The following is a 22,502-nucleotide window of genomic DNA, read 5'->3' on the forward strand; positions in this document are numbered from 1 at the left end:
AAAACCAACAGCACATTCTCCTCTCACCACATTTTTAGGGATCAACCCCTCCTGAAAGGCTGCGGATCTTGTAAATGCACCAAGAGCTGAAGGAGGACACAAGAAAGAAGATATCTATTCTGACACGTGCCCGCTGTTACATCTACAGCACTGCTTTTCCTCACGTGACAATGATCCGAGGGCTGGAGAAAGGCCGAGACACTTGGGGCTATCCAGACCGGAGAAAAAAATGCTCCAGAGAGACCTTATTGTAGCCTTTCAATATTTAAAGGGGACTTATAAGAAACAGAGACTTTTTATTATGGCCTGCAATGACAGGACATAGGGCAACGGTTTTAAACTGAAAGACAGATTTAGATTGGATACAAGGAAGAGTATTTTTTACACACCGGAATGGGTTGTCCAGAGAAGCTGTGGATGCTCCATCACTGGAAATGTTCAAGGGCAGGTTGGACAAGGCCTTGAAAAACCTGATCTATGGAAAGATGTTCCTGCTCATGGCAAAGGGGTTGGACCAGCTGGTCTTTAAATGGCCCTTCCAACCCAAATTACGATGATCCTAATAAGAAATTCTAGTTTGGGCACAAGAGTACTGATCACATTTGCCATGCTCTCCTTCCAGAAGGTGTCTTCTGGCAGCACTTCCAGATTTAACTCTGGAGCAAGCACCCCAAAGTCAAAACAGACAAGGAAATATCTTAAGGTTCTCAAGCTCTGATGCTGTTGAAAATGGGCGTTCTTCCCTCTGAAGAAGGTTATTCTTCCTCACAGTACCTGCTGGAAGAATTTCAGTTCACATTTTTGGGAAGATCTGAAACACCTCACCCCACCTCCCGTTATTTTCTGTTATTCACTGGACTTTATTTGACCAATTTCAGAGTGCACTGCTGCGTAGAACAAGACAGTTCTGGAGCAGCCCATGCTTTTTGGGGGAGGTCATTCCACAGACAAAGCCTTTTCCCCTTGTTTCTTTCCCATGACCCCCAGGGTCCTTTCTCACCTTCAGCAGCAGAGATATTTAAGTCAGTTTAATAGTTGTCATACCCATCTCGCTTTTGTGGTCCTGCCCTGCTCCTGTGTTTGTGCCAAAGCAGCAGCGTGTGTGTGGTCACAGAAAGAACAAGATCAAGGAAAAAATGTCTGGTTGAGAGAGAATTTTTAGCAGTTTTTTGGGGTCAAATTCCCAACTTATTACATGACCCCGCTGCACCCACAGCCATCACAAGCCAGGGTGTAAAGATGAAGCTGCCTAATATTAGCCCTGCAAATGAACTTCTCTAAGGAGAACGGAGGATGTTCATACTTATTTTCCTAGCAACGTTCTGCTGCCCAAACCAGACGAGTATCAGCAAAAATCCCTTATAAACTCTGTCCATATAGATCCTTTTTAAAGCTGAGAAATCCTCTACAGGCAACAATTATGTGAATATTATTACTCCCTCAAGACCACGATCCCGCTCAGCACAGCCAGCAAATCTTGTGCTGCAAAGGGAAGGGCCAGAAAAATCAAGATGTGCACAAAGACAAGGGAGAAATGTGGCTCTAAGAGCCCATTTTGGTAAAGCAATTCGATAAGGGCCGACGGGAGGCAGCTAAATTAAGATCTGTTCTCATCAGTGTTGTCATTTAATCTGATGCTATAAAAAGCCAGCGTGCCTGAGCTGTGCAGATGGCAAACTGCCCCAGCTCACAACAATTTTGGGGCTCACAAGAACGTTTGTTGACTCTAAAACAGGGCAGAGAAACACCAAATAACTACATGAATAGGATCCCAGGTTAAGGTGACAACACAGAATTATGTTCCAGGATGTGTGATAAGTCTATTGGAAACTATATCAGATAAAACCAAAATAACAGAACTGTTTGGTGGGGAGGGGCAACAGAAGAGGGCAGAATTCAGGAAGAGTTCCCAAAATGCCAGAAAGAATTGAGGATGCTCCTTTACTTCTTGCTGGAAGTCACTACAAGAAAACACTTTCCTTCTTTACAAGACAACCACTATTTTGTTACAGCTGTGACTGCTTCAGTAGACACAGTTCTAGCTACCAGCACCCTGCTAAATGATATTAACAGCTACCAATACCCTGCCAAGGGGCAGCACATCTCCTTTTCGGAGGTCATCTCTAGGCTCAATGGGGAGGAAAAGTGCTACAGAATGGAAGTGTTACCATCCCAGCGGCGTTCCTGGAGAAACAATGGAAGTGACTGCGAGAGTAAGTGTTGCTCGGAATGGAGGAATGAGCAGGAAAAGGGGCAGCAACAAGTCCTCCCTGTGTGAACCCCACCAGCAGAAACACGAGCGTTTGGCGCAGAGCGCAGACCAAGCTCTGCTGGCTGACTCAGTGCTGAGACAGGTTTACTCACAGGTTACTCTGCCCACAAAGCACTACTAAACTGCCAGTACTCACCCTGCGAAGAGACATCATAGCTCAGGCGTAACAGGGTTTGTCAGGCCAGACAGGAGGCTAATCACAGAATCCCAGAATGTCAGGGGTTGGAAGGGACCTGAAAAGCTCATCCAGTGCAATCCCCCCATGGAGCAGGAACACCCAGATGAGGTTACACAGGAAGGTGTCCAGGCGGGTTGGAATGTCTGCACAGAAGGAGACTCCACAACCTCCCTGGGCAGCCTGGGCCAGGCTCTGGCACCCTCACCCCCAACAAGTTGCTTCTCATATTCAAGCGGAACCTCCTGTGTTCCAGTTTGCACCCATTGCCCCTTGTCCTATCACTGGTTGTCACCCAGAAGAGCCTGGCTCCATCCTCCTGACACTCCCCCTTTCCATATTGATCCCCAGGAATGAGTCACCCCTCAGTCTCCTCTTGTCCAGCTCCAGAGCCCCAGCTCCCTCAGCCTTTCCTCACACGGGAGATGCTCCACTCCCTTCAGCATCTTGGTGGCTGCGCTGGACTCTCTCCAGCAGTTCCCTGTCCTGCTGGAACTGAGGGGACACAACTGGACACAAGATTCCAGCTGTGGTCTCACCAGGGCAGAGCAGAGGGGCAGGAGAACCTCTCTGACCTACTGACCACCCCCTTCTAACCCACCCCAGGTACCATTGGCCCTCCTGGCCACAAGGGCCCAGTGCTGGCTCATGGTCACCCTGCTGTCCCCAGGACCCCCAGGTCCCTTTCCCGTACACTGCTCTCCAACAGGTCACTCCCCAACTTACACTGGAACCTGGGGCTGTTCCTGCTCAGATTACTCACAGCTGGTACGTGGCTCACAGTACTGACAGCCTAAATGAATTTATTGCATCCATTCTGTCACCTCAGCCAAGAGCCAGCCCTTCTTACCCATACAGGATCTCACTCCTCCAGCCCCCTCTAAAAGTGACCTACTTTGTGCAGGATGACCTTTCACAATTCCCAAAAACGTACTGGCCATCCTTATGGCACTGCTAATGTTGTTCGAAGCAGTTTGTAATACATCCTCATCACCTTACAGGATAACCCACAACCTCTCCTGATCGGCTGTTCCACCTCTCTCCTTCTTCACTGTTCGGCACTCTCACACATCACAGCTCAACCCCATGCTTCCAGGCCTTACAAATGCTATTCAACTTGATTATTTTCTCCATACAATCCAAAATAAACATACCCTGCTCCTCTAAAGGAAGAACATCACTGTCTCAATCTGAAGAGCACAAAAACATAAGTCTGAAAGCAAAGAAGTGTTACTGTTGTATTAACCAGAGCTCAGCTTCTTTGACTGGAGCATTTCAAAGAAAATCCGGCTTGGAGTGACCGTTCGGCTCCACATAGGATGTGTATTCCCATAGTGTGTTCTGTTAGAATACAACTGATGAGAAATCTGTGCATCCAAATCACAGGGAACAACTTAAAGTCGTGTAACTTTCATAACAAGTTTTAAATTATTATTACCACAAGCTTCTGATTGTGACAGAAACACACCAAGACTAATAGAAGGTGGTTTTCTTAAAGCAAGATGTTTTTCTTAAAAATGGCACAGAATAAATGGGGAGCAGAAAGATTCAACAACAAAATTTAGCAGCTTCACCAATTCCCACCTTCCTCTTGAAAGTTAGTATCTTTAAAAATTTCTACCCAGGCAATTGAAATTTAAAACAAGTTGAAATTCTCATAGAAGCCTAATTTTTCTTTTTCTTTTTTTAAGAAAGAATTAAAGTTGCAAAACAATAAACCAAAGGCAATAATACACCCAATGAAATGACAAAATCAACGGGTGAAGCAGCTAGTGTACAGGGAATTCAGCAAAACTGTTGTGAGCTACTAGAGAACTCTTCCAATGATGTGTAGAGGAAGGAATATGTGTCGAATATATTTAATACATATGTAATACAGTTTTCACCTACACTTACCTTGTTGTTTCTTAAATCTACCTGTGACGATTTAGATCACTCCAGCAACATATTTCTTGACTAAAGATGCTATATTGGTATAAATTAAGCTCTAAATGATAACTCCCGTGCTTCAGTAGCAAAGCTTAAGGATGGCAGAAACTACCGCCTATCTTTTGTACAGCCACACATAAAAGACTTAAGATGCATTGCAGGTGCCTTTTCCAGCAATCTGAAGGAGCAAAGGCTGTGGATGGAAAGAACAATGATATGTGCGGGGAAAACAACAAATATTATTTTTACTTTGGAGAATAATAAGCAGAAGTATTCAAGACGCATCAAGTGACGGCACTGGTGGAGAACACACACATTTTTCTTCCATATAAGATTTCTGTTCTCTCTGGCTGAAGGCAGCATCCAGCTTGCTTTGAATTTTACACAATAGCCATTTGCATGTTTGGGGGAGGAGGGGTTTGTTTTTAAAGGGATGTGATATGCTCAGCATGTAAAACGATCCAAACTTGACATAAAAAACCCCTCTTTATGTAAACGTACCTTTAACAGTTTTGACAAAAACTTGTTTCTCTTTACTGGGGTCTTTTTCTTCTATTAGAATCCCATGGAAAATGCGCCCAAACGTGCCTATGAAGAGAACATACAAATTGTAAGTACGTGGTAAAAATACGCGGATAACTTTAACAGAATTTACTATCTGTTAAGAAAACACCACCTTAAAATGATTCAGCCACAGCAAAGCATTAGGAACAAAGTCCCAAATGCCCTACTAAGTCATTAATAACTCTCCAGCACCGAGTCCAATTCTGGATTCAGAACCATTTACAGTAAACTCTGACAACTTAGATAATGCAGGAGGCCAAGCGTGAGAGTGAACTAATGATAACAGCAGAATGCAGCTAATTGAAGTATCAATACTGATGACGGGTTTATTTGTGGCAGTTCAACTGTCTGCACTGAAAACTCCAGCTCTGTCCTTTTCTCATCCACAGGTCCACAATCCTCCAGTCCAAATATTTCTCAGAAACTAAACTTTTTGGGAGATATTTGCAGGGAAATACTGGTTTCAGCCAACCTGTATACGCAGAACATTTGGGGGAAACAAACACTATCGCATCATTCAAATGTTTCACCTCAGCTGGAACACGTTGGGGTTTTTTTCTAGTCTCTTCAACATTTTTCCATTCCCAAAATTCAAATGATCTTCGAACTGTAATCTCGTTAAGAAACGATTTAACTAGAGACTTCAGGCAACCGTAAATATATAGTATGAGTTATTTAATAGCAAACTTGAAGACATCCTAAGAGTTCCTTAAATACATAATTACCCCTAAAGAGATTCTGACTAGACACAAAAGGAAAATGTTTCACTATGAGAACAACCAGCCATTGGAATAATCTCCCCAAGAAAGTGGTGGATTCCCCAACATTGGGCACCTTTAAGCTGGACAGGCTGCTGAGCCAGCTTATCTAGACTGGGCTTTGGCCAAGAAAGGTTGGACTAGATAATCCTTGAGGTCCCTTCCAACCTGGGATTCTGTGCTTCTATGGTATTTCCAATATATGGGTATATTTAAGAGTCCAAAGGAAGACAGCATCTTGTACTGAAACATGTTATAGTTTCAAGATACCTATTTTTAAATGAAATTATTTTAATGCAATAAATATCTAGACATAGTGAGACTTGAACACAGCACGCCTGCATGACCCACAGTTCTGCTGGGGGATTTTTCATGGGGTTATTTTTGGTGTTTCATTGGTTTGCATTTCTTGTGCCTCGCTCTCCTCCAGGCTTTTCACTGATTACGCTGTTTGCATCACAATTATTCACCTGAAAATTGTACAGCTTACCACTTACCATTAACGCCTGTTCCATTTGCTAAAGCGTAGCTATTCCATTAGACACTTCATTTTTTGTGTTACACCCAGTACAATATGAGCTCGACACAAGTTCAGAACCAGGTGCTGCACGAGCCCAGCAATACAAAAATCCCTACAGATCCCTCTGCTTTGCATTTCCCAACTGGTTACACCACGGCAAGGCCACAATCTCCTAAATCATTGAAATGTCAAAGAAGGTTAAGTTATGGAAGCTATTTTATGCAAATAGTTTATTATTCACTTCTTCCCCTCTGAAGATCCTAAGTTCTGAGATGACAGAGGCTCAACTCTGCTACAGTCCCGGACTGAAACTGATGATAGATTGTCAGGATGTGTCTCTAGTCCTCTGATTAACTTTTGAAGGTTTTAACAGACCCAAACAGCAACTGGAAGCTGAAAAGCAGGATCCCATTATTAACTGGGTCCGCACCTACACTGGAGCTGAGCATAAAGGTCCCTCCTTGGAGATGCAGAGACAAGAATTGTAGCAGTTCCACCTCCAAAGGATGAGCATTTCACATCTCTGGCTTTGGAAAGTTTGATTCCTCAAGGGGCTCAGAGAACACAGACTTGAAGTTGCAGCGGTAAAGACTAACAACAAAAAACCCCTAAGTATTTCAGTCTATTTCCAATTAATGCTGTGCACAAACACTTCCAAATTGAACATTAAACAAGACAAAAGAATCAGGTAATCTCTGAATTTTTCCCAGACCTATAAATGTATCTGCTGACTAGGTTTCAAATCAGAATCTATTAAATTGAGACGATGAGTTTAGACGACTGAGATCTTTGTGGACTTTATTTATTGTTAAGAGAAGCTCTCCTGCAGTTACAAAAGCGAGCTACTTTGCCACCCAACGGATGACCTCATTCCTCAGCCATCTAACCCTCACCTTTATTTAAAGGACCAGATTATTAAGACAGACAAGCTGAATGATTTACTGAGCACCATTAGTCGCTCCCCTGTTCTAATGAATTCCGCAAACTTCTTCCCTCACACCCCAAACACAAACATCATTCATCATTTGTCTCCTCCACGAAAGTTACAAAGATCAGAAATGTCATCTATGGTTAATTTAAAAAAAAAAAAAAATCTAGTGATAAAATAGATATATATATATATATATATATATTTATACACAGCATGTTGTAGTCTGAGTGCTGTAAATACCTTCTTGGAGCACGTCTTTGAGAGTTATCCTCTCCCTGGAGATGGCAATGTCCTTCACTTTAGCTTTTGCTTCCATCAGAGTGACACTTTTAAGATCATTCTTCTCTATCCGTAATGTAGGGTAACCTGAGGAGCCAGCAGAGCCAAACAAACCAATATAAATACCCTTACAGCGAGAACACGAGCACATTGCTTCACCTCAGCACCACCTACAGGTATAAAGCCAGGCAAGCAGCACAGACTTAAAACAGATTACAGGTTAATCTTAAAAAGATTAACGTATTAAACAACACATACAAGAGAAGTCATGTAAATACAATAATCTGCAGAGGAAAAAAAAAAAAAAATCAGACAGGAATGCTATATAGTGTCATGCAATCGAGTCTCATTATTAACACCGAGTAAATAAAACTCCTCCTTGCATATTAAAGGTGATTAACACGACATTGCACTTCCCTGACGACCAGGAAATAAAGATCCCGAGCAGAGACTTGTTGGAGCGAATAAAGATGCTTTATCCAGCAGGACTAACCAAAACGACCAGTGCCCTCTTCTGGCACTTCTAGATACACTAACACAGCCAGAAATGGCCAAATAGTTTTGTACAAGTTTACAAAGTGTTAGAGAAATCTTGGGAATTACTTGGATTTTTTTTTTTTTAATGTCAATGTTACTGAAACTGTGAATCGACCACTTCATCCTATAAATATAACAGTCTAGATGAGCCACTTTGAGCTCTCCCTGCTAAATAAGTGAGCTGTATGGCAATGGTTTTACTACTCACAGGTCAGTGGATGAGCCCAGTTTAAGCTAAATTATTAATACTAAGCTTGAATAGATGCATACCAGATGTACCAGATTATTTAGCGATATAAGGCTGTGTGATTTTCAATATACTCTTTGTTTCGTGTTACTCACTAAGCTGGATTTGCTAGAATTTTAAGCTGTAAAGTTCTGCTCATATGTACCAAAAGCAACTACAAACTACACCAAACACACACAAGATTCAGGACAGATCCTCCTCTCCCCTCTTGACGGATGCTCATTAATGAGTTTCCAGGGGTCATATTTAAATAAACCAAACAGTGTCACTCAAGAGGCACAACCTAAAAACCTGAGGTTGACCGGACATCAATAGTAGAATATTTGGGATAAGAGACGGAAAAGAAAAAGGCTGTGGAGGGACTTTGGGTGGCAAGAAGGAAAAGCAGCTCAAGAATTAGTCACATGCTAAAACCTCTTCCCAACTTTGTGGAATTTTTGTAATATGTTTATATAGAATTTGTTTTTATTTTGAAATCAATGCTTCTACTAGATACATTTTAAAGTCAGCTTTTTGCAAGGGAAAGATGAACTCAAATGACAAAAAAAATCCCTTTTCTTTTAGGGACATATGGTACAATTTAGAAGAAAGCCAAAACTTGCTCAAAGTTGCAGCAGCTCAGTGTCAGGTGAACATTTGCTTCCACACGTGTGGCGAAAACAGGAAAACACAAAAGGCTGTATGGTCATCACCACATTGGTGCAGCGCTCACTGGTGAATTGGGATGGGCAGCATCACTACTATGTGCAAAATGGGAGAGACCTCAGGGTCTTATTAATTGCTTAAAAAAAATGAAGGCATTAATCATTATTTTATCTAGCTCTAAATAAAGGATTTCTATTGACATTTTTACTCGTTAGATTGCTGAACTCTTTGGGCAACTAATACAAAATTATTGAGCATCACAGAAGAAGAATAATCACTGGTGGCAGGAGAGGAAAACAGGAGCCATTTAATTTGCACTTTCTGAAAAGTGCCTGGGCGCTATTTCAGCCTAAAACCCATCACTCTACAAAAAGAGTGAGGTTTTGGCTGGTTTAGCTCCCTGAATCATCTGGCAGCACAAGGGGAAAGGGTCAGGGTCAGGCTGGTGAGATGGAACTGCCAAAAAACTGCAAATCGAGCGTGTTCCTTCCCCGGAGTGACGCTCTATGGGACAAGTGTCATTTTAGGACTGTATAAATGCAACTGCTCCTACATTTATACCGTCCTAAAATTACATTCGGCCCTTTGAAGGCAACCACAAGGTTGATGTGGCCCCCGATGAAAATGAGCTTGCTCTACAGGATATCCCTCCACTAGAGAAGACAGACAATAATTGGAGGAGTAAACATTCCGTGGGTAATCAGTATCTTCAGTAATTACAGAATTAACACCGAACATAGCTAGGGTATAGTCTAGAAAACACTGCTACCCTCCACTTCACTCACTGCTCTCTTAAGTATTTAATACCCTTTCAAGCAAAGCTGCGAACAAAGAGAAATAACTAATGTATCGCGCTCGTAAAGCTTTTATCTCATTCGTTCCCTTTACAGGTTGAAAAGATGAATGGGCCAAAGTCCTGCCACCAAATCCCCAGCTGTGTGCATGAGGGTCTGTAACTAGATGAGCACTTACTGGTTACTGGTGTGACGAGGGTCTGTAACTAGATGAACACTTACTGGTTACTGATGTGACGAGGGTCTGTAACTAGATGAACACTTACTGGTTACCGGTGTGGCGTTGTTCGGCGTGTCCGCTCGCAGGTACTGCGTGGTCTGTGTGGAAGGTTGGGACAGACCCTGGGAGCTGCTGCTGTCACTGATGCTGTTTGAAAACAGAAACAGACACGAGTGTGACTGCTCACCACTGTAATAAATTCAAAATTAACACCTCGAAGTTAAAACCAGAAGATTTTCCAGGCTGGGCTTGGAAAGGATGACTTTTTTTTAAAGTTGTGCATTATTTCAGGTAACTCAAAAAAACCTGGCCCTCCTGTCCTTTGCACCTAACGACTCCCTCCTACTTGTTTGGCAGAATCTGCTCTATTTTCCAGTACTTTTTCCCCAATTTTGAAAGAACAAAGTGACAACTCACTTATTGTAAGGACCACCCTATGACACCAGAATCAACAGATTATACTCCAGAGAAGACTCGTATGAATTTGCTTTCTGGTGCCAGCATCCCACCAAGAATCAATGCTGACTACAAACATTTGGCAGCAGCAGCCTGAGTGCAGCCCTAACGACATGCAAAGCTTAATGAGCTTTTCCAGCCGGTGATCTCTTGCTTGCTCTGGCCACGCCAGCTACTCGTTCTACCTGCTGCCCTTTAGCTCCTGTGCCACAACAAATATTGAAAAGACATTCCCGAGTCTACTGTTGCAAACAGTTGTTTGCCCTGTACCTGTTCTGCTTGGTCATTCCTCTCTCTGAGGATGATTATTACCCCTTCCAGAGTCACCTAAAATGTGCTTTTGAGATATTTTCTTGAGGTACAAGCACCACGTGCTATCCAAGAGACAGGCAAACCATGGCTTAAACCGCAGCAGGGTGTTTTCTGTCTTATGCTCATAGATAAAAATCCTACAAAAAGAGTTGTTGTAGCTGTAGGGTCTACGGGCAAACAAGTTTCTCCTCGTGTTCCGATGGAGCCTCTTGTGTTTCAGTCTGTGCCCGTTGCCCCTCACCCTGGCGTTGGGCACCACTGAACAGAGTCTGGTCCATCCTCTGACACCCACCCTGAGCTATTGATCCCATTGATCAGATCCCTCTCAGCTTCTCTTCTCCAGCTCAACAGCCCCAGCTCTCTCAGTGTCTCCTCAGCACAAAGATGCTCCAGACCCCTCAGCATCTTTGTGTCCCTGCGCTGGACTCTCTCCAGTAATTCCTTGTCCTTCTTAAACTGGGGAACCCAGAACTGGACCCAACTCCAGCTGTGGCCTCATCCGGGCAGAGCAGAGAGGAAGGAACAACCTCCAGCTTCCCTCTACCTGCTGGTCACACTTTTCTTAATGAACCCCAGGTACCGTTGGCTTCTTGGCCACAGGACACATTGGTGGCTCATGGTCACCCTGTTGTCCCCCAGAACTCCCAGGTCCTTCTCTGCAGAGCTGCTTTCCAGCAGGTCCCCCCAACCTGTACTGGTGCCTGTGGTTGCTCCTCCCCAGGTGCAGGACCCTGCACTTGCCCTGGTTGAAATCCATCAGGTTCTTCTCTGCCCAGTGCAGTCTGTCCAGGTCTCTGGATGGCAGCACAGCCTCTGGGATGTCAGCCCTTCCTCCCAGTTTGATGCCAGCAGCAAACGGGCTGAGGGTGCAACTCCAGGTCATAGATGAACAGGTTGAACAGGACCGGACCCAGCGCTGAGCCCTGGGGAACCCACTAACCACAGACCTTATCCAGACTGCTCCGTTGATCACAACCCTCTGAGCTCTGCCATCCAGCCACTTCACGATCCTTCTCACCATTCATTCCTCGCCCACATTTCCCAATATACACACAAACATCCTCCCCTTTTTTTGAACCTTAGAAGCTTTTCCACTTCTGCTGGCTGTATCAGGAGAACAAAGAGGAGATTGTTTGGGGGTATACTCTGTCTCACCAAATAATCAATGTTCCATCTGCTTCTTGGGCTCCTGTTGAGCACTGACCAAACAGTGCCAGCCACCCGTGTCAGATTTACAGACCCAGTTTGTGATGCCCTCAAGGACTGCTGTTAGTTTTGAAGCAAAACTTCCTTTAAAAAAAAGAAGATGGGCAAGTCAACTCCACTCCATTATACCACAATCCCAGCTGCACCTACTGTGTTTTTTCTTTAAAACAGGAAGAAATTAGAAAACTAATTCTCACAACACAACCATCAGGCTTACTGATTTATAGCTGGCCTCGATCTCTCTGGAAACCTTTTGTAAAGTTATTCTATTAAAGTATCCTTAGTGTCTTCCAGGTGCAGGGTTCCAGCACAGTTTTTAGCACAAGGATAAAAGCTACTGTTAGTGGTCAAACTACTCAACTTTAACTTCTTTTATAGGTTTTGAATTAATATTTTCTGGTGACGGCAACTTATCACTGCTTATTTTAACTGTTTGCACTAGTGCATCTACAAGCTGCTTCAATAGGATCCGCTCTCCAGCGAGATCCCTGGAAAGACGCGTCTTGGCACGGCCGCTGTATTAAAAACCAATGCAGAACTTGCATTTTGTTCTCCTGCCATGGCTGGAAACTCCTTTTGTAACTCGATCACCTCCCAGCCCTGTAGATTTCTGCGGCTCGCTTCCTGCTGCAGCCTGAAAAAGGAATTATTCTCTTTATGCCTGTTGTGAGTTTGAAAAACTCCCTTTTGGGTTGGCCTCACTCTGGTTTTTAGGTTTCACTTGCTCATGTTTATGAGCTTTCTCACTTCAATACTATGCCAGCTTACTGAGCGATGCCTTCTTGCTTTTACCAACCCCCATTATCCCACTGTTGAGCCACGCCAACTTTCTTTGGCACTTTTTCAAGTGCCTTTGATAGGAGGTATGCGAGCGCTTGCTCTGAACTTTCAAGGCGATGTTCTCAAATAGTCCACGTGCAGCCTGTAAACTCAGCTGTCTGGTTTCAGCTTCCACTTAACAACCTTCCTCCTTTTTTATTTAGTGCTGGGCTTTGAAATTAAGAGCACCAGCAGTGATGTTTGCAGCCTCTTGCTCCTGGGAGGTCATTAACTCTAATGACATTATCATCTTCCACTCAGAACCCTTTTACAGTGAGATTTTGAGCTTGTTATGTAAAACTAACTCAAAAGGTGTTTCTTTGCTTATGAGTTCCTTAACTGGTGGCTATACCAAGCCATCACTAATCATAGGTAACGCTAGCGCGGAACATTGAGGATAAATTACGACCCTGAACCAATTTCTCAACCAAACACTGAAACATCACCTCGCAGTCTCTTTGCTGCCTGTTCAGAAAACAAAACTCCACAGATCCCAATTTTCAGGTGAATTCTGCCCCTTTTACACCTTTGCTATGACACTAGTTGACCACAGGAGCCCACTCAGGGTTTTGTCAGGTCAGGCTCCTTTGGGCTCACAAAACAAGTCACCAGAGGGCTCTCTAAAGAACTAAACCCCACTATCTGCACAAACTTCACTGAAATTACCTGAAGGCAAATTCTTTAACACCTGCAAACCACAGAGTATTAAGATTAGATGAATTTTCAGCTTGTATCTCCACAGAAATCGAGTACAACGGAGTGGATGAAAGGACGTTTGATCACAGCGCTAGGCTGAGACAGCCTCAAAAACTCTGAGATGACACTATCCGCACACTCTATGAATGGAATAATGCTTTTCCTTTTGGAAGCAACACAAGCTGCACATCCTTTAATGCCTCCTATTGATTAAAAACCCTCAGTAGACACCAACTGAGGAAAGCTAAGAAGTCATGTGGTTAGATAATGAGGCGCTGAGAAGCCATCACTACTTACACCCACACCTCCCAAAAACCAAGTGATCTAGGGACACCAGAGGAGTCAAGGGCCGCAAACAAAACAGGTGAATGGGCAGAAGGCAGATGAAAAGACAAAGCGACTCTGCGGGCAGGAACAGAATGTGTTGGAGATCTCCTTTCAGCGGGGTGACCACCCACAAACCCCACTGTTTGCCACACTATTTTGTTTCAAAACAGCCTCGGTCCACCTGCTTTCCAGCCTCCCTTCCGCCCCGGTGTTTAATCCCGGCTCAGCTAAGCATGCTGCCCTTGGTTCACATTAAAGTCCTTCTCATGTGCATGTGCCTGCTGGGTTTATCTGGATTGAAACCATTTGGGAGAGCAGCACGTTTTCCACTTTCTAACCAGCCAGCTGCAATCCCAACGTTTTACCCTAAGGCCAAAGTGCTAAATCAATCAAATAGAGAAAACTGAAATTCAACCCCCTGCGGAAGTCAGTAAAAAAAATGAACTTTTTCAGCCTGCCTAAGAATCTATCAAATGTTCCTTCAATCCTGACAATCTGTCCAAAATTTCCCCACTTTTCTGCAGCACAGCACTTACCACAACTCCACATACCCAGGAACCATTACAGCTTGACAGCAAGGGCAGAAATTACAATTTATTAATATAGAGTATTCATTTTGAGAACAGAACCCCCACAAATCTGGGTAAAAGTGTTCCAAAAAACACACGTGCAAAGCTTGAATACGTACCTGTCATCCAGCTCTATCCTCTTCATGCTGTGGAGATGCAAGACGGCCAGTATTATTGCCACCAGGAATATAACAGCACAGCACACGCCCACGCTGATGTAAAACACACGGGTGGAAGTGGTGGGAGCTGCGTTTACTGGATCGACTGGAATAGAAAGATGGAAAGTTATTGAACTTCCCTCAAATAAAAAGAATTAAAAAAAATATATATATATATACGTGTATATATATATATATATATATATATATATATATATATATATATATATAGTTAGTTAGTTAGTTAGTTAGTTAGTTAGTTCGTTCCCAGGCTGCAGTGGTGCTGTCCCCAGACTTGGCCATGTTTCCTGTCACCCCAGTGTGGCAGGAGGACAAAATAAGGTTCCTATTGAAGAAGAAAAGCTTGACAGGAACATCCCAAAATCATCCATTGTTTTCCAAAAGCATTTTGGCAAAATTGTTCACGTTTTGGGTGCCCCAGAGGCACAGTCGGTATTTCCAGCTAGAAGAGGAAGGAGTAAAAGAAACCACCTCATTCGATTCATTCAAGTTAAACAGAGAACCAGACAGGTCCTAAAGTCGAGAAAATAGATCAGAGTCATGTAAGGAAACCAAAGCCCCCAAGATGGCATTAAAAAAGAGTTGTGAGGTGACTTGGAATAGGTTTTCTTCCTCTTCACCATTATATATTCCCAGTTAAAATAATGAATTACAAATCAAACCCACTAAAATTCTGGCTGTAGAACAGACTACCTGGGGAGCGTTTTCATAGGGAACGCTGCGGAAACAAAGAGTGTCACAAGTTCTTTCATTTTTTACGCCCAAAGTAAGTTCTAAGCTCAGAATTACTCACAGATAGCCTTGCTGCTGTTCCTGTCAGACGCTGGGGATTTTAGTTCTGGTTCAAGCTCTAAAGAGAGGAGAGAAAACCATTAAGTTTGGTGCACACACCTCATTTATGGAGAAACAAACCTGCTTTTCCAAATAGGTGAGCTAGATTTCCATTTTAAATATATAACCGTTATATAAAAATCAGTCTTCTTTAAGACACAAGTCAGATATTTCATCACTGATATATACATCCTTTGAGGCCACACTTGAACCCACCTAAAAATCCTCTGGATTACCCAAAGTAGCAGCTAGTAAAAAGAGGTGGTGCAGAGTTTGTGAGGCACTAAAAGATCTCGCAGAATCGGTTACTACAGAACACAAGATTTCTTGGTAGAATTTCTCTGGTAGAAATTCTAATTTTACTCATTGTAGGAAAAAGTCAACGATGCAGCCATGGGTGCTTTGTCTTCTCAGCTGATGGTTTAAAATCAAAGGATGAAAAAGGCAACGCCTATTTAAAATATGGAACAAAAGGCACAAGAGCAGTAGTTGGGTTGGTGTGTGAAAACGATCCTTTAGCAAGGGGATCAATGTTCATTATGCTTCCCCCCAGCACAGCCCCTTCTGACTCCTTGGTCAGCCAGTTCAGCCTGATAAACTTGGGAAAAAATAACCCAGGGGAAGGAAAATCTGAAAAAAAACTCCTTTTCTTTGTTTTAATTCCCTTTTTTAAACTTTAGGAGGAACTACTACAAACGCCTAGAGCAAAACCGCCAGCAAGTTCCTGCACAGTTTTAACTTATGCACTAAATTAAATCAGACATCGCCAATCGACTCACACACCAAAAAAAGGTGTCTCCTTCAGATTATTATCAGCAAGACCTTCATTTTCACCAGAAAAAGACATACACTTCAAATTAAGAATGATCTTCCTGGAATATCAACGTGAGGAACGTATCATGCGCTAAAATAACCTGTCAGAAGTTCATCCTCGGACATTCACACCCAAGAGAAGCGATGAAAAACCTTGTGACGCCCATGAAAATACTTCTAGGAAGCAGCACCAGGAGACGGTAAGAATCCAAGAATAAAACGCACTTGCAGATTCCCAAGTCAAAAGAGTCGATCTGGGATTTCTGAATCCTGCATTATCTACCAAGAGTATTTTGTACCCGAAGGCTGAAAGACTAACACCTACTCGTGTTCCCTAAATAGCCAATTTTATCACAGTTTATAAACCAAGTAGATTTTGTTGGTAAAGCTTAGGAAATGTGAATATTCTGAATGGAATGCTGCAGTTTGGAGGAAACCAATTTGTGAACACAAGACCTATGGGGAGAGGCTGAGGGAGCTGGGCTTGTTTAGTCTAGAGAAGAGGAGGCTTAGAGGTGAGCTCAGCACTCTCTAGAACTACCTGAAGGGCAGTTCTAGCCAGGTGGGGATTGGTCTCTTCTCCCAGGCAGTCGGCAATAGGACAAGGGGGCATGGGCTTCAACTCTGCCAGGGGAAATTTAGGCTGGATATTAGAAAGCAATTCTTTGCAGAGAGAGTGGTCGGGCATTGGAATGGCTGCCCAGGGAGGTGCTGGACTCACCGGCCCTGGAGGTTTTTAAACTGAGACTGGACATGGCACTTAGTGCCATGATCTAGTAAACGGACTGGAGTTGGACCAAGGGTTGGACTTGATGATCTCTGAGGTCTTTTCCAACCCAGTCAATTCTGTGTGATTCCTTCCAAGAAAATGCTTTTTGCTATAAATTTAAAAAGTTCAGTCAATGCAGAACACTTGGGGAAATTATTCATCCACTGGTTTCTGCTTTTATCAAAAGTCCCCAATTGTCTCTGAAAGGCAAAATTTTACCTGGTTTCTTCTCATCCTCTCCAACATTCCCTCCGAGGGACTGTTATTCATGGATCATACACCTTCCCACCCATTTTTCCTATGATACATTAACCTCGAAACCTTTTCAATATTCAAAGTGTAATGTCTTACTTTTGTAGCACATTTTCCTTCGTTTGAAATTTAAAACTGTGATGTTTTTGGATGAATTTATTGTCAAGTTGAGCTGCATTAGTATTGTGACCTCGGAGTCAAGTCTGCCAGTGCAGGAGAGTTCCACGCGAAACACTGAAACCAAAACACAATGACAATTTAATTCGAGCACTTTGCAGACATTGTGGTAAAAGAATATTTAAATAGGGGTCTTTCTATACAATGTTTTCAAAATATATTTTTTAAAATCTTGCTATTAAGAAATGCTGGTTTAGCCTTTATGCCTTGTAACTTATTAAAGCATTAAAGGGCATAAGTTTTAAACTTACACGAGTTATTTTAAAGCTTAGAGATTAGTAAAACACATAATATCTGTGGATAAGTGACCATTAGCTCTGTTGCCACAAGAGACACCTCCATGGTCATAGAAAGCCAGAAAATGTCATTTTTCTTGTCTCTTTTTCAAACGCTGATAAGTTTTGCCTATTTCACAACAGTTAACTTGAAATATTTTGGTCCCTGCAAAACTGACCGGAATGAAAGCTTAATCTAATCTAACATTATTTACTTTCTAGCTTTTATACCACTATTATTTAGACCAACAGAGCCTAATTCCCTAGCGTGTGCTTTCTCAGAAACACGGTACAAAACCGAAACATCAATTTATTTTTTATTGCCCTTTGAAAAAATCTAAGGGAGTACAAGCAACCCAGCTGAATGGACAAGAAATGATGATCACTGGCACATTTCCCGAGACAAAGTTGTTTCTAGTAGAAATCCTATGGAGGAGTTTATATGTATTCAAAATAGTTCCCTTTAACTTCTCTAACCTATAGACATGACATCTCAAGATGTGTGAGAGTCGTTAATACATTCTGGTAAGTTTTTAAGGCATGGATTTTCAAATCCATGCAATTGCTAATGATTCCTGTTGAATGGGAACCTTGTGTGTGTGCATATATATATATATAAAACATCATGTTTCCTTTGCAGGAAAATCTCTATCCTCCCCTAAACAATAGGGGAATAAAAAACCTGCTCTAATAGTCTCAATTTTAGCAATGTTGTAACTGTTGTAGAAGGCCTGAAAACATGTTCAATAGAGAAAAATTATACAAAGTGCCACCAGAAAGAATTATTAGTATCAGCACTACAAGCACATTTTGGGGTGGGGAGTTTACCTGAAAGGGTGCGAGGAACTTCTCCTTGGAGGGAAATGTTGGCCTGGGGCACGGCCATGGCCATGGGATTATCCACCTGGAACCCCAGCTTGTACTCAACCTGCAACAAGAGTTGGGAGATGGGAAACGGGTCAGAAACCTCTACAGCAGGAAAAAGAAATGGTACGTACACCTCTTTATGATTCTTCTTGAAATTCAAATAACACCAGTGATTCTAGGTACCCAGATTCAAAAGTTTCTTCTGTGAAGTCTAAACATCAGACTTTCACAGCGGTTCAAATTAAGAAAGGCAAAATAGAAGCCACTCTTCTAAATCACTACTGAAAATTTGGGGCAGAATCTAAAGTGCTGTATTGAAAAACAAAACACAAACCTCACTTGCTGATAGTTTTAAACCTACCTGTTCAAAAGCCAGTTTGTTAAAACCATAGGAATTCAAAAAATTCCCCCTCCTTTAGTCAGTTTGATAAACTACCCTGCCAAAATTGCTTACGAACAGTTTAGTCAACTATAGGCAAGATTTTCTTTCCACTTAAAAGCTGATTTTGCAAATATCCATTCAATAAAATACAGGACCTATTGCAACTAAGTCATAAGCTCCTGTTGGAAATTCATCCACACTCAGCTGAATGAATTAAGTTTGACTTTGTTTGCCCTATTAATATCTCTTTTTTTTCCCCCCCTTCTTCTTTCTCAAACATAATAGGATGCATTTATGTTATCAATTGATTTTTCAGTCATGATGCCAAGGGTAGAAACATAACCCAGTTTCTGAGCTCCTATATACTGCATTACAGCCGTCCCACAAAGCTGGCATGGATGTCAAGTGGTGCAAGCACAGGAATGAAAGAAGAGCTACACGAGCCCAAAAATTCTTATTCTAAAGTCACAGACCCAAGGAAACTCATGGCAGGGACAGTTGTCCAGGTTGCTTACACTTCATTATCCTGTCAGTCATGTGGCTCAATTGTGGGCTTAATTCTTTATTCTGCCTCCAGTGCCCTGGCGTATCTCTGAGGCTTATTCTGTTTCTTCAAGGACAGCATCAACTGTTATTTCTTAAAAGAACAAATGATAATAGAAGCTTCTAAGGTGAATTTTCCTGTTGTGACTGTTTCCTGTTTCCTCCATGGCTGGAGTAGTAACAAAAGGAAACTCAAAGTTCCTGCTTGAATGGCAAGTGACTGAGCTGCCTGGACCAAACAGCCAAAATTCGCATCGCATAAGTTACACCTTAAAAGAAGCTGAAGGAGTCTCCAGAAATTGCATTGGAGTTATTAAATGTTACTGTTCCTACTGCAGTCTTTGCTATTTAAGGATAGAACAATAACCATCGCTCAAGTTTAAAACAAACAAAAAAAAAAAAGAATGAGAATCTGGCAGAGACAAAACAGATCGTTTCAGACATAAAAATAAATTGTTAAGTACCTGGAAATCCTTCAAAAATGTAAGTGCACATGCAATCTTTATGGCAGCTGTTGCTACATGCTCCAGCCGCCGTGATTAAGGAAAATAAAAAATCCTTTCCATTTAATAGGTGTTTGGTAATAACACGCTGGATGCTACTTTTACAGGTTCTCATTGTCTCCAAAGATATGTTTCTAGACATCTCTAAAACACTTTTGCTCTACATTTGATTTCCAGAGGCTTCAGTTCACGGCTGCACCTTTGGTGTGTTCAATGCACCATCAGACAAGATTTCACAGCTTGTAACATATACACACGTAGCTTGCCAGAAGCGTAAAGTACTTCAAAATAAGTGGTTTTGACCTTTCTAAAAGAAGAAAGGAACAGTCTGGTTACCGAGAATCTCAACTTATTGCCCGCAATCATGTAAATAATTTGGTAATTTCTGGAAAGAAAAAAGCCATTTAATTATAATAGTGGGTATATACTAGCAATACAGATGGTGTCTCGAGCACTCCAACACAGAAGCTGCGCCTGCTCACCTTGGATTTCGCATGCCAGCTGAAGTGGAGGTTGTTGGTCTCGCTGGGTATCAAGAGGTTGAAGGACAACGCATAGTGATTAACCACATCGTTCCTCACGTAGGACAACTCCGCATCGAGCCCTGTGAGGAGAAATAAAAGGGTGAGACAGGGAAGGGCAGGACCAGCAGTTAATACATGGGGACAAACGACTCTCAGCTCCGCTTGGATTCAAATGATTAAGCAAATGGTTCCTCGAGTCCATAAATCCAATTGCAGGTTTGGAACATAATGGAAGGAAACAAGACTTTTCACACAGTCCTCCAAAGGAGTCATTACAGACCCTCCCGAACGCACCCACTTTGCTTCTGGGAATCACGGGTCCAGTTTTGCTCTTAATTATGATCAAGCACACTCAAAACAAACTGCTTTGGATTATCAGCTCAGTATTTTTCTCCTGGCAAAGCTCATTTCTTGAGCCTGAGACACATAAGCGCTATGAAATTAACTTCAAGGAAATTAGATCATAACACACAGTGAGAAGAGGAATGACATTTGCCCACCAAATAATACTAATATTTTATGCCGACCCTTTGCTTTCCAGACATTTTAATAAACCTAGAGAGTTGAAAGACCCACAAAACTATTACAGAGCACTAAAGTGCATTTTCCTAAATAAGACGCATACTCTGATATTAAAAACGTTAAGCGATATTAAAACGCACGCGTTCCAAGGTCACACTGAACACAGGGCAGGACCCCGAGTGTCATTAGCAATTAGTGGTAAAATAAACATTACAAGTTAAGCCCCTTCCCTGCAGCTGTACAATTAATCCCAGGTCCATATCCTCAGGACAAAACCACCCTGTATTCGGAATCAATACCGTTTTGTCTTGTCTCATGCTGCTTTTCTCCCATCGCTCCCAATTAAACGCTATCCAGGCTCAGCAATATATCGACACGCTAAAAGAACAACTGGGTAAATCAGACACACTGAGTTCAATTCAAATATTCACTGTGCAACTGGGAACGTAAATAACGGAGTTATTTTTATTACGGCTAGAAAGTCAAACTGGACAGACCTTGACTCCAAGAGTTTAAGGCATCCTGAAGTTATTCCAAGAATCTAGAGAATCATGAAAGGACTGGGGTTTTTAAGAAAGGAAAAACAAATCAAAAGTAACTATTGAACTTTGTAGTCAAGCTGCATTTGAAGAAAGAGAAAATTAGCTTAAAAGAAATAAATTCCTCCCACCTAGCACAAAAAATGGGCACCGACCAGTGCAAAGTGATAAGCATTCTCTTATTCCCAAATTTGACTTAATCCACCTTGTTTTCACAAGATATAGAAATGAAGCCGAGATGTTCCTCTTCATTGTGGTTGCTGTTAAACACTTGTATTCCCTGCTGGCTCATTAGTGTCCTGAAACTTAATTAAAACCCAAGAGTATATAATTACAGATACCAGGGGGTGGTGAGAAAGAGAACCTGAGACTGGATGGGTGAAAATCAACAGAACAGCCCAGGGAGAAACGCTATCAAATTGGATCTCGGGCCAAAAAAGAGGCAGGTGATTCCTACATGCTGAATGTAATCAGCCTGAGACAGTGTAAAATCAATAACATTTAAAAGTTAGACCTTTCTTCTCCAATTTGTCCTTATTTCCGCTCGAGAATAAATGGTGAGCGCAGAAAACACAGCGATGAACGGAATGGGGCTGGGGGCACAACAGACGCACAACTTGAACTGAAATAAAACTTTGAAAGCACAAAGAAACAATATCCAAAGTAGCTTGCCCAGATCATTTTCACATGGGTACATGTTTATAAATGAATTCTACTTCAGATTTTAAAAAAGAGTGTGGAGAAGAGCTCACAACCCTCAGACATTTGCCATTAGATCCAGTCGAGAAGATGGGAAGATTCACAGGCATAAACTTATTGAAGTATTGAAATCAAATCCAATAAATACAAGTTATTAAAAACAACAAAACGAGGAGGACAAAAGGATTAGCAGGTGAAACAAAGAAACCCTTCTTTTGCTGATAAAGTCACACCAAGGATTAGACGTTCATGAAAACAGTTTCAGAACTTGTAACGCTGAGATTTTCAAGGTGAGAGCCCTTAATTTAATAAAATCTTTGTAGAGAAACCGGTCATAGAAAATGAACAAGTGCACAGTAATATAACTGCCT

The 22,502-nt window shown here is 42.1% G+C and overlaps 1 protein-coding gene across 3 annotated transcripts in view; it reads right to left on the reverse strand.

Moving 5' to 3' along the window:
- The window catches only part of RYK (receptor like tyrosine kinase), a 58,045-nt gene that overhangs the window by 20,965 nt on the left and 14,578 nt on the right, over window positions 1-22,502 (reverse strand). Inside the window, exons 1-9 of one of the 3 annotated variants that reach the window (XM_065073033.1) lie at window positions 21,193-21,241; window positions 20,330-20,451; window positions 18,381-18,480; window positions 17,200-17,334; window positions 15,229-15,285; window positions 14,376-14,520; window positions 9,917-10,018; window positions 7,390-7,523; window positions 4,878-4,964 (exon numbers count right to left, since the gene is read on the reverse strand). In XM_065073033.1, the coding sequence (XP_064929105.1) occupies window positions 4,878-4,964; window positions 7,390-7,523; window positions 9,917-10,018; window positions 14,376-14,520; window positions 15,229-15,285; window positions 17,200-17,334; window positions 18,381-18,480; window positions 20,330-20,451; window positions 21,193-21,226 (916 nt within the window). In that variant the 5' untranslated portion in view covers window positions 21,227-21,241. Of the gene's footprint in view, window positions 1-4,877; window positions 4,965-7,389; window positions 7,524-9,916; window positions 10,019-14,375; window positions 14,521-15,228; window positions 15,286-17,199; window positions 17,335-18,380; window positions 18,481-20,329; window positions 20,452-21,192; window positions 21,242-22,502 lie in introns of those variants that run through there. The other 2 variants (XM_065073032.1, XM_065073031.1) reach the window with 2 other exon arrangements.

This window comes from Columba livia, chromosome 9, assembly GCF_036013475.1.
Source record: "Columba livia isolate bColLiv1 breed racing homer chromosome 9, bColLiv1.pat.W.v2, whole genome shotgun sequence".
Classification (NCBI taxonomy): Eukaryota; Metazoa; Chordata; class Aves; order Columbiformes; family Columbidae; genus Columba; species Columba livia.